The 14,376-nt window shown below is 46.8% G+C and overlaps 1 protein-coding gene and 3 pseudogenes across 1 annotated transcript; all 4 read right to left on the reverse strand.

The window, feature by feature from the left end:
* Window positions 1-1,110: 1,110 nt before the first annotated feature.
* Window positions 1,111-1,409, reverse strand: LOC123569497 (small nuclear ribonucleoprotein E-like). Its single transcript, XM_045376126.2, has one exon. It carries the CDS (start codon window positions 1,407-1,409, stop codon window positions 1,146-1,148), a length of 264 nt encoding a protein of 87 aa, XP_045232061.1. The 3' UTR covers window positions 1,111-1,145.
* Window positions 1,410-6,584: 5,175 nt separating this feature from the next.
* LOC123569376 (leucine-rich repeat-containing protein 37A3 pseudogene) lies at window positions 6,585-8,269 on the reverse strand (annotated as a pseudogene).
* An 816-nt stretch (window positions 8,270-9,085) lies between these two features.
* Window positions 9,086-10,192, reverse strand: LOC107127764 (leucine-rich repeat-containing protein 37A2-like; annotated as a pseudogene).
* A 3,271-nt stretch (window positions 10,193-13,463) lies between these two features.
* Window positions 13,464-14,341, reverse strand: LOC107127796 (leucine-rich repeat-containing protein 37B-like; annotated as a pseudogene).
* Between the last annotated feature and the right edge of the window lie 35 nt (window positions 14,342-14,376).

Raw genomic sequence — 14,376 nt, forward strand, 5'->3', positions numbered from 1 at the left:
TATATAGATGGGATCCCTTTTATTCACCCATAACATCAACAAAAAGTTGGAGAATACCCAGTGGTAAAAAGGTGTGGGGAAATGAATGCTGTCATATTCTGTTGAGGACAGAGTAAGTTGGCACAACATTTTTAAGGGCAATTAGAATTTCATATCTACATAGTCTGCAGTCCAACAATTCCATTTCTAGAGATCCATTCTTTTTTCTCTTTTAGACGGAGTCTCGCTCTGTTGCCAGGCTGGAGTGCAGTGGTGCAATCTCGTTCACTGCAACCTCTGCCTCCTGGGTTCAAGGGATCCTCCTGCCTCAGCCTCCCGAGTAGCTGGGACGATAGGTGTGCACCACCATGCCCAGCTAATTTTTTTGTATTTTTAGTAGAGATGGGGTTTCACCATGTTGGCCAGGATGGTCCCCATCTCTTGACCTCGTGATCTGCCCGCCTTGGCCTCCCAAAGTGCTGGGATTAAAAAAGAAAAGAAGAAGAAGAAGAAAAAGAATATAACCATGTATTACTTGTATAATAAAAAATAAATTTAAATTGCCTCTTATTTTAAAGACAGTGTACCAAATTTAATTTAAAAATTACCATAGGATTGCAATCAACAGAGGTTGATTTGGGGCATGGAGGGGAAATATCTTTTCTCAGAGGTACCAATCTCAAAATTCTGGACCAAAAAGGACCTTACAATGCAGATAGTTTTTTGTCATATTTCGAGATAATATACTCGCAGTTTCTCAGTCCAACTATATGTTTCCACACATTTGCATCAATGTAAGAAATATAGTTTCCTTGCAAATGTCTGCGAAGAAACACAATTTATATCCTTAAATAGGTAGGAAAAGAAAAAACAGGATAAGTAAAAGAATCATGGCAACCTTGTGGGAAATATTTAGATATAGAAAATAACACCTGCTTTCTAATTTCCAGCGGTATAAGCTTCCCAGTTTGCACAATTTTTTTAAAGAAGCAATGTAAACGTTTTAATACAAACAATCCCACAGCATTTATTGCCATCTTGTAATAACATAAAGGTAATCAAAACAATATGAATAAATGTTCATATTGGACGAAGGACATCTAAAAACAAACTGTATCCTTCTCCACAATTTCTCACTTCATTGATCATTTTCAGTTGGAGACACTTTATAGCAGGGTAATATTATCTCCTTTTAGCGTGATCTGACCCAGTTGTTTTCTTGACTTTGTTTTAGAATGAATCTCTTCTGCATCATCTAATACAAGGTTCATATACTCATTAAAACCAATGATACAGCCTTCTATCCACATATTCACTTGCTCATAGAGCCACGCCTGAATCCACAATCTATTTTGTAAGTATCTGAAGATGAGGTTGATGGGCTGCACCACAACCTTCTGCATTTTCTGGCCCTGGTCACGGTATGCCATGTTGGAATTTCAAAGAGCACACCTGCACACTGCCTCTGAGAGCAACTTCCCCCAGTTTGCACAATTAATCAAGAAATAATGTGGGGCCACTGGCACAAATGACGAGGCATCTCCCCGAAGCTTAACTTCCTATCTATCCAATCTCTTGGACAGATAATGGCAGTTAATTACTTTGAATGTAAGTATTTTATCCAAAATCATTTATGTGTCTAAACAAACCCCTTCTACAAATCAATACAAAAACGATAGATAACGCAACAGAAAAACAGGCATAAGCTTATTATTATAAACAAACAAGAAGAAAGAAACCCTATGCCAGGTAACAGCAAAGCTTGGGCTCAGTGCTCTCTGTGAAAACATCCTAGGATTTTTCTTTCCACTCTTATCACAACCGATCTGACTTAACCCCTTCTCACTTTACACCTAGGTTTTGCTAGACCTTTCTATTTTGCTGCCCTGAATTAAGCTTTCCCTTGTAGAGCACTCTACATATGGATTCTGAAATAATCTTCTGCCTGTCTACACTTGAACGTAAAGCAAAAAATAAAATAAAATAATCCTCCTGGCCGGGCGCGGTTGCTCACGCCTGTAATCCCAGCACTTTGAGAGGCTGAGGTGGGCAGATTGTGAGGTCAGGAGTTTGAGACCAGCCTGGCCAATATGGTGAAACACCATCTCTACTAAAAATACAAAAATTAGCCAGGCGTGGTGCCAAGTGCCTGTAGTCCCAGCTACTTGGGAGGCTGAGGCAGGAGAATCGCTTGAACCTGGGAGGCAGAGGTTGCAGTGAGCTGAGATCACACCATTGCACTCCAGCCTGGGAGACAGAGTGAGACTCTGTCTCAAAAAAAAAAAAAAAAAAAAAAAAAAAAAAAAAAATCAAAAAATCTCCTGATTTAATAATTTAATCTCTCTGGCTTGGAAACTTTCAATGACTTTCCATATCTCACTGTGTGGCCTTCAAATTCCTATGTCTGATAATAGAGGTTCTACATAATCATATTTTCATTGCTCCCTCAAAAAATTATTTGCAGCCAGATTGGACTACTAAATTCTGATCATACCTGTAGCCATGTCTTTGTCATCTCGTAATGCATTGGAGGTTGACCTGCAACCTCCTTAGGTGGCTCTGGAAGCTGAGCTGGGACCATCTGCTGGCTTGAAGTTTCAACCTCCTCGGGGGGCTCTGGAGCCTGAACTGTGGCCTCCTGTTGGGCTGGAGAAGGTTCTGCCTCCATTTGGGGCACTGGGGTCTGAGCTGGAAACTCCTGCTGAGTTAGAGATGGTTCCACCTCTTCAGGGAACTCTGGATGTAAAGATGGGGACACCTGCTGAGTCAGAGAGAGTTCTACTAACATAGGGTCCTCTGAAGATTGAGCAGGGCCTGCCTGCTGGACTGGAGAGGATTCTACCTCTTTAGGTGGCTTTAAAATCTGAGTTTGGGCCAGTTGTAGGACTGGAGATGGCTCGACCTTCTCAGGTGGCTCTGATGGCTGAGCTGGTATCTCCAGCTGTGGTGGAAGACTGACCTCTTCAGTGGACTTCAGAAAATGACCTGAGACTTCCTGCTGGGTTTCAGATGGTTGAACGTCTTTAAGGGGGCCTGATGGCTCAGGTGGGGACTCAGGCTGAACTGGAGAAGATTCTACCTCTTTAGGTGGATCTGGGATCTGAGTTGTGGCTGCTTGCTGGGTTGGAGATTTAATCTTTACAGAATCCAGAAGAGGGATCAGGCGGGGTTAGAGAGTCACCCTGCTCAGTGGGAATAGGAGGGCTGTCCTGCTGGACTGGAGAAGGTTCAGCCTCTATAGTGACTGCTGCAGGTATGGTAAGCTCCATATTCACTTTTTTTTTTTTTTTTTTTTTTTTTTGAGATGGAGTCTCGCTCTGTCGCCCAGGGTGGAGTGCAGTGGCGCGATCTCGGTTCACTGCAAGCTCCGCCTCCTGCGTTCATGCCATTCTCCTGCCTCAGCCTCCCGAATAGCTGGGACTACAGGTGCCTGCGACAACGACCGGCTAATTTTTTGTATTTTTAGTAGAGACGGGGTTTCACCGTGTTAGCCAGGTTGATCTCGATCTCCTGACCTCGTGATCCACCCGCCTCGGCCTCTCAAATTTCTGGGATTACAGGCATGAGCCGCCACGCCCGGGCCATATTCACATATTTAACTGTGGTATTAGGCAAAGCTGAACTACTTCTGAATACGGAAGAGAGATCTAGAGGTGAAAATACCATCTTACAATTAAATGAACTTACAATGTCTGAGGAGAGCTGAGTTGGAGACGGAGTCGTGGGGTCTTGATAGACTTGGCAGAAGTTCATCATTTCCAGGGGTATTTAGCTGCTGAATGATAATCTGTTGCTGGTCTTTCAAATGTTTAAACTGCTCAGGGGATATTAAAGACTGAGCTGGGACCCTGTGTTGAATTAAAATTTCAACCTGATAGGTGAACTCTGGAGTCATGGTAACCATGTGATCCACAGGCTTAACAATGACATGGTGAAATGTTGGAGGCTGAACTTGATCATGACTTATAGGAGAAACTGTTACCCCATGACGCTCTGGAGGTTGAGCTACAACTTCATTAGGGAGCTCTGAAGGCTGAGCTGGGGCGTCTTTCTGGGTTGGAGAAGACTCAACCTACTCAGGGGTCTGTGGATGCTCACCTGCAGCCTCCTACTGTGTTGGAGAGGGGTTCTCATATTTAGTGGGTTCTGGAGATTCAACCGAAGTCTCCTGTTGAACTGGTAAAGGGCCAGCCTCTTCCAATGACTCTGTAGGCAGAGGCGTGCCCCCATGCTGGGTGTTGGAATGTTCCACATCATTAACTGGCCCTGAGAGCTGAGCTGTAGCCTCCTGATGGATTGGAGAAGTTCTCACCTCCGCAGTAGGCTTTGTTGCTATGGTGAGCTTCGTATCTGGAGGCTTAACAGTGATACTGGGCAAATCTCAGTGTTGAACTTGATGGTGACCGGGAGGTGGAACTGTTACTTGATGATGTTCTGGAGGCTGAGCTGGGGTCTCCTGCAGGCTGGAGAGGATTCAACTTCCCCAGAAGACTCAGAAGGCAGACCTGGCTGCTCCTGCTCAACGTTCAGCCTTCACAGGAGGACCTGGAGGCTCAGTTGTGGCCTCCTGTTGGGTTGCAGAAGGTTACATCTGCTCTGGATGCTGGTTTGGGGCCTCCTGCTGGACTGGAGAAGAGTCAGTGTCCTTGGTAGGCTCGGAAGTTATGCTAATCTCTACATCTGCAGGTTTAACTGTAATGTTTGACAAGTTATAATGAGCTTGATACACACCCTAAGTTTGAACTGTCACCTCATGATTCAGTGGAGTTTGAGCTGCACTCTTTATAGAAGACTCTGGAGGCAGAGTTGGGGTCTCCTCCTGGGTCTGAGAAAATTCCACCTCCCCAGAAAACTCAGAAGGCTGAGCTGGCTGCTTCTGCTCTCTGGAGGAAGGTTCAGCCTCCACAGGAGGACCTGGAGGCTCAGCTGGCGTCCCTTGCTCAGGGCAAAATATTTCATCTCCTCAGGGCACTCTGGTGTCTGAGCTGGGGCCTCTAATTGGGTTGAGGAAGAGTCCACCTCCCCGGGATTCTCTGGAGGCTGAGCTGCAGCCTAGTCTACAAAATTTCGACCATACCTGTAACCATGCCTTTGCCCAGACTGTACTCCCATTTGTTTTCTATTTAACAAATTAGGCCGGGCATGGTGGCTCACGCCTGTAATCCCAGCACTTTGGGAGGCCGAGTTGGGTAGTTCACAAGGTCAGGAGATCAAGACCACGGTGAAACCCCGTCTCTACTAAAAGTACAAAAAATTAGCTGGGCGCAGTGGTGGGTGCCTGTAATCCCAGCTACTCGGGAGGCTGAGGCAGGAGAATGGCGTGAACCCAGGAGGCAGAGCTTGTGGTGAGCCGAGATGGCACCACTGCACTCCAGCCTAGGTGACAGAGCGAGACTCCATCTCAAAAACAAAACAAAACAAAACAAAACAAAAAAACAAATTATAGCTACACTTTAAGCCCCAAGTAAGTTTCAGCTTATTGATGTAGCTTTCCCTGATCTCCACACTTCAAGGATGACAGATTCTGGTGAATTCTAGCACTGATGGTCTGCATTATCTTGTATTACTTCATTATATATACCTCCTTTTTATGCCTATTCTCTTTCTTCCTTCCTATCATTTTCATGTTCTGAAGACAGTATCATACTTGGGCCAGGGCTGGACACAAAACAACTGCTACATATAGAAAGTCAGGGATGAAGATGAGTTCTGGACATAACTAAAGGACTGAGTAATCATGTTAGCAGCCAACACTCCCACATATGGTAGGCACCGATGTAAGTAATACATGTATTCACTCAAATCTCACAACAATCCTATGGCATGGTAACTAGCATAATCCCCAGTTTAAAGATGAGGAAATTGAGTCACAGAGAATAACTTGTTCAGGGTAACCAAGCTAACAAATGATGGACCTGGGTTCAAATCCAGTAACCTGGCTCCAGAATCCATTCTTAACCACCTAGAGCACTATCACTGACATGGAGAGAGAGACAGAGTGCTGTAAAGAGGGTGAAGTGCAAATAGGAGGACAGCAGCAGTTAAGCAATGATGTGACGGGGATAAAGAAAAATGGAGGCCGGGCACAGTGGCTCAAGCCTGTAATCCCAGCACTTTGGGAGGCCGAGACGGGTGGATCACAAGGTCAGGAGATCGAGACCATCCTGGCTAACACGGTGAAACCCCGTCTCTACTAAAAAAATACAAAAAACTAGCCGGGCAAGGTGGCGGGTGCCTGTAGTCCCAGCTACTCGGGAGGCTGAGGCAGGAGAATGGCGTGAACCCGGGAGGCAGAGCTTGCAGTGAGCTGAGATCCGGCCACTGCACTCCAGCCTGGGCGACAGAGTGACACTCTGTCTCAAAAAGAAAAAAAAAAAAAAAGAAAAATGGATAAGAAAAGGATTAGAGCAATCACAAGTAAAAGACCAGAGAAGGGGCCTAACAGTAAAGGAGAATGAGGAGAAGGAAGAGATGACAGGCAAAAGCGAAAGCAGAAAGTCAGTTGTCCATGTGGTTTGGTGAGATTAAAGAAGGCCCAGGAAGGCCTTCAGGAAAAAGTTGCCATGTCAGGCAGGACACAGAGAACAATTGATTAAAGGTGATTCTTACAAGATGGTGAAGGTGCCATTGTAGGTGCTGGGTTTTGGCACGGGCACTTGGTGGAACCTCTGCTTTGGGCTGAGATCAATACATGACAGATGAGATCAACACATCTCATCTCTGCAGGTACAGAGCTCACATATGTTGGTGCTTGTAGAGACCTTCTGCTCCTCTTGTGGAGTTAAAGCCTTATTTTTGAGTGTAACTTTCAGACCGCACCAGTGAATTCTGAGTAGGTTCTAGTTCAGGAGGTGAACGTGTGACTTCAGTCAGGTTTCAATGCTAAGTCTGAACTTGGTCTTGTCGTGGAGCTGTAGTCTTGTCCAGGCCTGTAGAATGCTCAGTCTTTGTAGTGGGTTCTGGAGTTAGGGTGAGCCCCAGGTCCGAAAGCTGAGTTGAGGTCTTCTCCATGGTTGCAGAAGTTTTAACCTCTGTAGTAGGTTCTGTAGTTATGGTAAGCTCCAGGTCCAAAGGTTGAACTGTGAATTGAGTCAGGTTTTGATGCTGAGCCTGGTTCTTGTCTGGAGGTGGAAGTGTCACCTCAGGGTGCTTTGGAGGAGGAGCTGTAGTCCTCAGAGCTGTAGAAGGGCAGAGCTTGATCCTGGCTTGGTGTTGGAATGGGTATCTGATAACAATACACAGGCGGTTGAGCTACAGACTCCTTAGGTAGCTCTGGAGGCCGAGTTGGGGTCTTCTGCATGGTTGGAGAAGGTTCAGCCTCCATAGAGTTAAGGTAAGTTCCAGACCCAAAGGTTGAACTGTGACTTGACTCAGGTTTGAATGTAAAGTCTGAACCTGGTGTGGATGTGGAATAGTGAAGACAGATCTTCAGGTGAAAAATTCCATCTCATCATTCAGTGGACTTACAATGTCTGAGGAGAGCTGAGCTGGAGACCAAGTTGTGGGCTTTTGAGCAAGAGGAGAAAGTTCATCATTTTCAGGGGTAGTTAACTGCTGAATGATAATCTCTTGCTCATCTTTCAAATGGTTAAACTTTTCAGGGGACATTAAGGACTGAGCTTGATGGTGACCTGGAGGTGAAACTGTTACCTCATAATGTTTTCAAGGCTGAGGTGGAATCTCCTGCTGGGTTGGAGAAAATTCAACCTCCCAGGAGACTCAGAAGGCTAAGCTGGCTGCTCATGTTCACCGAGAAAAGGATCAGTCTCCACAGGAGAACATGGAGGCTCAGTTGGGGCCTCCTCTTGGGTTGCGGAAGTTTTCACCTCCTCTGGAGGGTAGGTTGGGGCCTCCTGCTGGACTGGAGAAGATTCATTATCCTTGGTAGGCTCTGAAGTTATGCTAATCTGTACATCCACAGGTTTAAATGTAATGCTTGGCAAGGTGTAATGAGCTCCATCCTTACCCTGAGGTTAAATTGTCACCCATGATTCAGTGGAGTTTGAGCTGCATTCTTCATAGAAGACTCTGGAGGCTGAACTGGGGTCTCCTGCTGGGTCTGAGAAGGTTCAACCTCCCCAGGAAACTCAGAAGGTTGAGCTGGCTGCTCCTGCTTACTGGAGGAAGGTTCGGCTGCCACAGGAGGACCTGGAGGCTCAGCCAGAGTCCCTTGCTGGGTTGCTGAAGATTTAATCTCCTCAGGGCACTCTGGTATCTGAGCTGGGGCTTTTAATTGGGTTGAGGAAGAGTCCACCTCCTCGGGGTTCTCTGGAGGCTGAGCTTGGGCCATTCTACGCAACTTCGACCACACCTGTAACCAGGCCTTTGCCTAGACTGTACTCCTATTTTTTCTTATTTAACAAATTATAGCTAATCTTTAAGCCCCAGGTAAATTTTTAGTTTATTGATGCAGCTTCCCCTGACCTCCATAACTCAAGGATCACAGATTCTGGTGAATTCTAGCACTGATGGTCTGCATTATGTTTTAGCACTTTATTATTTACGCCTCCATTTTTATGCTTATTGTCTTCTAGAGTTTTCATGTTCTGGAGACAGTGTCATACTTGTCCCTCGGTTGGACACAAAACAGGTGCTACATATAGAAAGTCAGGGACAAAGATGAGTTCTGGACATAACTAAAGAGCTAAGTAATGTTAACAGTCACCGCTCCTACATATACTAAGGACTGATGCAAGTATTACAGGTATTCACTCACCTAAATTTCACAACAATCCTATGAAATGGTAACTAGCATAATCCCCAGTTTAAAGATGAGGAAATTGAGTCACAGAGAAGAATAACTTGTTCAGGGTAACCAAGCTAACAAATGACAGACCTGGGTTTGAACCTAGTAACCTGGCTCCAGAATCCACTCTTAACCACCTAGAACACTATCACTGAGACGGAGAGAGAGACAGAGTGCTGTAAAGAGGGTGAAGTGCAAATAGGAGGAGAGCAGCAGTTAAGCAACGATGTGATGGGGATAAAGAAAAATGGATAAGAAAAGGATTAAGAGCAATCACAAGTAAAAGACCAGAGAAGGGGCCTAACAGTAAAGGAGAATGAGGAGAAGGAAGAGATGACAGGCAAAAGCGAAAGCAGAAAGTCAGTTGTCCATGTGGTTTGGTGAGATTAAAGAAGGCCCAGGAAGGCCTCCAGGAAAAACTGCCATATTAGGCAGCACACAGAGAACAATTGAGGAAAGGTGATTCTTCCAAGATGGTGAAGGTGCCATTGTAGGTGCTGGGTTCTGGCTAGGCACTTGGTGGAGCCTCTGGTTTGGGCTGAGATCAATACACGACAGTGTCTCATCTCTGCAGGTACAGAACTCACATATGTTGGTGCTTGTGGAGGCCTTCTGCTCCTCTTGTGCAGTTAAAGCCTTATTTTGGGCGTAACTTTCAGACTGAATCAATGAATCCTGAGTAGGTTCTAGTTCAAAGGTGGACCTCTGACTTTAGTCAGGTTTTGATGCTGAGTCTGAACCTGGTCTGGACATGGAGCTGTAGTCTTGTCCAGGGCTGTAGAATGCTCAATGTCTATATAGGGCTAGAGTTATGGCAAGCCCCAGGTCTGGAGGCTGAGTTGTGGTCTCTTCTGTGATTGGAAAATGTTCACCCCTGTAGTAGGTTCTATACTTATGGTAAGTTCCAAGTCCCAAAGTTGAACTGTGACTTGAGTCTGGTTTAAGTGCTGAGTATTGACCCTTGTCTCATGGTGGAAGTGTCACCTTAGGGAGCTTTGGCAGAGAAGCTGTAGTCATCATGGCTCTAGAAGGTTCAACCTTTGTAGTGAATTCTGGAGTAATGGTAAGCCTCAGTTCCAAAGGTTGAACTGTGACACTGGCTGATGTTGGATGCTTAGCTTGATCCTGGCCTTGTGTTGGAACAGACATCTCATTATAATACCCAGGAGGGAAAACTACAACCTCCTTAAGTAGCTCTGGAGGCTGATTTGGGGTTTTATGCATGGTTGAAGGTTCAACCTCCATAGAGGATTCTGGAGTTAAGGTAAGTTTCGGATCCAAAGGTTGAAATGTGACTTGAGTCAGGTTTGAATGCCAAGTCTGAACCTGGTGTGGATGTGGAAGTGTCACCTCAGGGTGCTTTGGAGGAACTATAGTCTTCTTCAGGGGTGTAGAATGTTCAACCTCTGTAGTGGGTTCTGGAGTTATGGTAAGTCCCAGGTACAGAGTTTTAACTGTAATGCTGGGTGATATTCAATGCTGAGCTTGATCCTGACCTGGTGTTGAAATTGTTACCTCTTGAAATACTGGAGGTTAAGGTATAACTTCCTGAGGATGCTGAGTTGGGGTCTCCTGCATGGCTGGAAAAGTTCAACCTCTATAGTGGATCCTAGAGTGATGATAAGCCCCAGGTCCAAAGGTTGAAGTGTGACACTGGCCAGTGTTGAATGCCAAGCTTGATCCTGACCTTGTACTGGAACTGTCACCTCATAATGAGCTGCAGGTTGAGTTACAACCTCCATAGGTTGCTCTGCAAGTTAGGTTGAATTCTCCATGGTTGGAGAAAATATACCCTCTGTAGTAGGTTGTTGATTCGTGGTAAATTTCAGATCCAAAGGTTGCACTGTGGCCTCAGGTTTGTGCTGAACCTGCACATGGTCTGAAGGTGGAAGGGTCACCTCAGGGTGTTTTGGAGGAGCTGTAGTCATCCTCAGCATTATAGAATGCTCAGCCTCCATAGTGGGTTCTGGAGTTATGGTAAGCTCCATGTGTAAAGGTTGAAATGTGACACTGGGTGATGCTGGATACTGAGCTTGGTCTTGGCCTGCTGTTGGAATTGTCATTTCATAATGCTGGATACTGAGCTTGGTCCTGGCTTGCTGTTATAATTGTCGTCTCATAATGCATTAGAGGTTGAACTGCAACTCCCTTAGGGGGCTCTGGAAGCTGAGCTGGGACCATCTACTGACTTGAAGTTTTTGCCTCCTTAGGAGGCTCTGGAGCCTGAACTGTGGCCTTCTGCTGAGCTGGAGAAGGTTCTGTCTCCATAGGGGGCTCTCAAGTCTGAGTTGGACCCTCCTGCTGAGTTAGAGATGGTTCCACCTCCTGAGGGAGATTTGGCGGCAAAGATGCGGCCATCTGCTGTGTCTAAGAAGATTCTACCACCATAGGGCTCTGAAGACTGAGCAGGCACTGCCTACTGGACTGGAGAGGATTGTACCTCTTCAGGTGGCTCTAAAAGCTGAGTTGAGGCCTGCTGTAGGACTGAAGATGGTTTGACCTTCTCAGGTGGCTGATGGCTGAGCTGGTATCTTCAGCTATGGTGGACTGACCTCTGCAGTGGACTTTGGAGGATGACTTGAGGCTTCCTGCTGGGTTGCAGATGGTTCAACCTGCTTAGGGAGCTCTGGTGCCTCAGCTGGGGACTCTTGCTGGACTGGAGAAAATTCCACCCCTTTAGGGGAATCTGGGGTCTGAGCTGTGGCCTTGTGCTGTGATGGAGATTCAATCTTTTCAGGAGAATCCAGGGGTGGGGAAGGGGTATCATGTTGGGTTGGAGAAAAGTCAGCCTACTCAGTGGGAATAGGATTGTCCTGCTGGACTGGGGAAGGTTCAACCTCCATAGTGACTTCTGTAGGTATGGTGAGGTCCATATCCATATTTTTAACTGTGGTATTAGGGAAAGTTGAATTGTTTCTGAATATTAAAGACAGATCTAGAGGCAAAAATACCATCTCATCATTCAATGACCTTACAAAGTCTGAGGAGAGCCGAGTTGGAGACTGAGTTGTGGACTCTTGAGGGACTGGAGGAAGTTCATCATTTTCAGGGGTATTTGGCTGCTGAATAATCATTTCTTGCTGGTCTTTCAAACGCTGAAACTGCTAAGGGGACATTGAGGACTGAGCTGGGGCCCCGTGTTTGGTTAAAATTTCAACCTGTTAGGTGAACTCTGGAGTCATGGTTACCATGTGATGCACATGTTTCACAGTGTCATTGTGCAATGTTGGAGGCCGAACTTGATCATGACTTAGAGAAACTGTTACCTCATGATGCGCTGGAGATTAGCTACAATTTCATTAGGGATCTCTGAAGGCTGAGCTTGGGCCTATTGCTGTGTTGGAGAAGACTCGACCTCCTCAGGCATCTGTGGATACTCAGCAGCAGCCTCCTGCTGGGCTGGAGAGAGGTTCTCATCTTTAATAGCTGGAGATTGAACTGAAGTCTCCTGTTGAACTGGTAAAATCATCTTCTGATTACTATGGAGGCAGAGTTGGGCCCCCGTGCTTGGTAGTGGAAGGTTCCACATAATTAACTGGCCCTGAGAGCTGAGCAGTAACCTCCTGGTGGATTGGAGAAGTTCCCACCTCTGCAGTAGGCTCTGTTGCTATGATGAGCTGCATAACTGGAGGCTTAACGGTGACATTGGGCAAATCTGAATGCTGAGCTCGATAGTGACCTGGAGATGAAATTGTTACTTCGTGATGTTCTGGAGGCTGAGCTGGGGTCTCGTGCTGGGCTGGAGAAGATTCAACCTCCCCAGAAGACTCAGAAGGCTGAACTGGCTGCAAATGCTCACTGGGGGAAGAGTTAGCTTCCACAGGAGGACCTGGAAGTTCAGTTGGGGTCTCCTCCTGGGTTGCAAAGGGTTCCATCTGCTCTGGAGGCTCGGTTGGGGCCTACTACTGGGCTTGAGAAGATTCTGCCTCCTTAACAGGCTCTGGGGTTATGATAATCTCCACATCTACAGGTTTAACTGTAACACTGGGTAAGTTATAACGAGATTGATCCTCAACAGGAGGCTGAAGTGTCACCTCATGATTCAGTGTAGTTTGAGCTGTACTCTCCATAGAGGACTCTGAGGCTCAGCTGGGGTCTCCTGCTGGGTCTAAGAAGGTTCAGCCTCCCCAGAAAACTCTGAAGGCTGAGCTGGCTGCTCCTGCTCACTGGGGGAAGGCTCAGCCTCCATAGGAGGACATGGGAGCTCAGTTGGGGTCTCCTTCTGGGTTGCGGAAGGTTCCACCTCCTCTGGAGGCTGGGTTAGGGCCTCCTGCTGGGCTTGAGAGGATTCTGCCTCCTTGTTAGGCTCTGAGGTTATGGTAATCTTGAAATCGGCAGGTTTACCTGTAATGTTGGGCAAGGTAAAATGAGCTTGATCCTTACCCTGAGGTTGAACTGTCACCTCAAGATTCAGTGGAGTTTGAGCTGCACTCTCCACAGAGACTTGGGAGGCTGAGCTGGGGTCTCCTGCTGAGTCTGAGAACCTCCCCTGGAAACTCAGAAGGCTAGGCTGGCTGCTCCTGTTCACCTGGAGGTGGTTAAGCCTCCACAGGAGGAACTGGAGGTTCAGCTGGATTTCCTTGCTGGGTTACAGACGTTTTCGTCTTCTCAGGGTGGTCTGGTATCTGAGCTGGTGAATTTAACTGGGTTTAGGAAGAGTTCACCTCCTCGGGGTACTCTGGAGGCTGAGCTGCGGCTTGTTCCTGGCTTGATGTAAGTTCCTTACCTGGCTCTTGAATTATCGTAAGCTCCACATCCACAGGTTTAACTGTGACATTGGGCAAGTGTGAGTGCTGAGCTTCGCTCCAACTTTTAATGGAACATTTACCTGATGATGTATTGATGGCTGAGCTACAGTCTCTTCTGCGGCAGGCAGCTGCTGTGCTGGGGCCTCCTGCTGTGTTGAAGAGTGGAGCCCCTTAACGGACTGTGAAGGCAGAGCTGGGGCCTCCTGCTGGGTTGAAGAAGGTTCTACCTCCTCAGGGAGCTGTGGAAGCTGCACTGGGGCTTTTTGCTGGAGTGAAGAGGACTGGATCTGTCCTCTGGATTTTGAGTTTCAGGCTCTAGATGGAATTGAGAGCCCAGCTTGCTCAGGGGGCCCTGGAGGCTCATCTGAGTTCACCTGGAGTTCTGGAGGCAGGCTGCCCAGATATAGTATATCCATACTTGAACCTAAATACTCATCCTGTAAAGTTTGTTTCTGACGCTGAGGTTTTGATATAAATAGGTGTGGAGTTCCAACAAAAACCTTAGCAAGCCTCTGATGCTTAGCTAGATCTTTCTTCAGGTTTTTGGGCAAAACACTAATCTTCACTGCTTTTGAATTCTGACTATCTAGAGGTGGAACAAGTATTTCATATGCCTGATGATCTGCAGCCTGATCTAGACCTACAGTTTGAACCTTACTTTTGAGGCAAAGAGGCCGAGCTAGCGTCTGGTTCTGATCCCAGTCTGGCATTGGAACCAACTCTGGGAGCCTTTCTTGCAAGTCAGCTTGTCATTCAGATGCTGGTGTACACCAGCGAACTTCTCTGGCCCCAGGGGCAGCTCTCCAGCTGGATCCGTGTCCAGGAATGGAACCAAAGTCTCAGTCGGTTCCTGAGGCGAGGCTGACATCTGGGTGGAAGGACCCCAGGTTATCAAAGCCCCCC

This window comes from Macaca fascicularis, chromosome 16, assembly GCF_037993035.2.
Source record: "Macaca fascicularis isolate 582-1 chromosome 16, T2T-MFA8v1.1".
Lineage (NCBI taxonomy): Eukaryota > Metazoa > Chordata > Mammalia > Primates > Cercopithecidae > Macaca > Macaca fascicularis.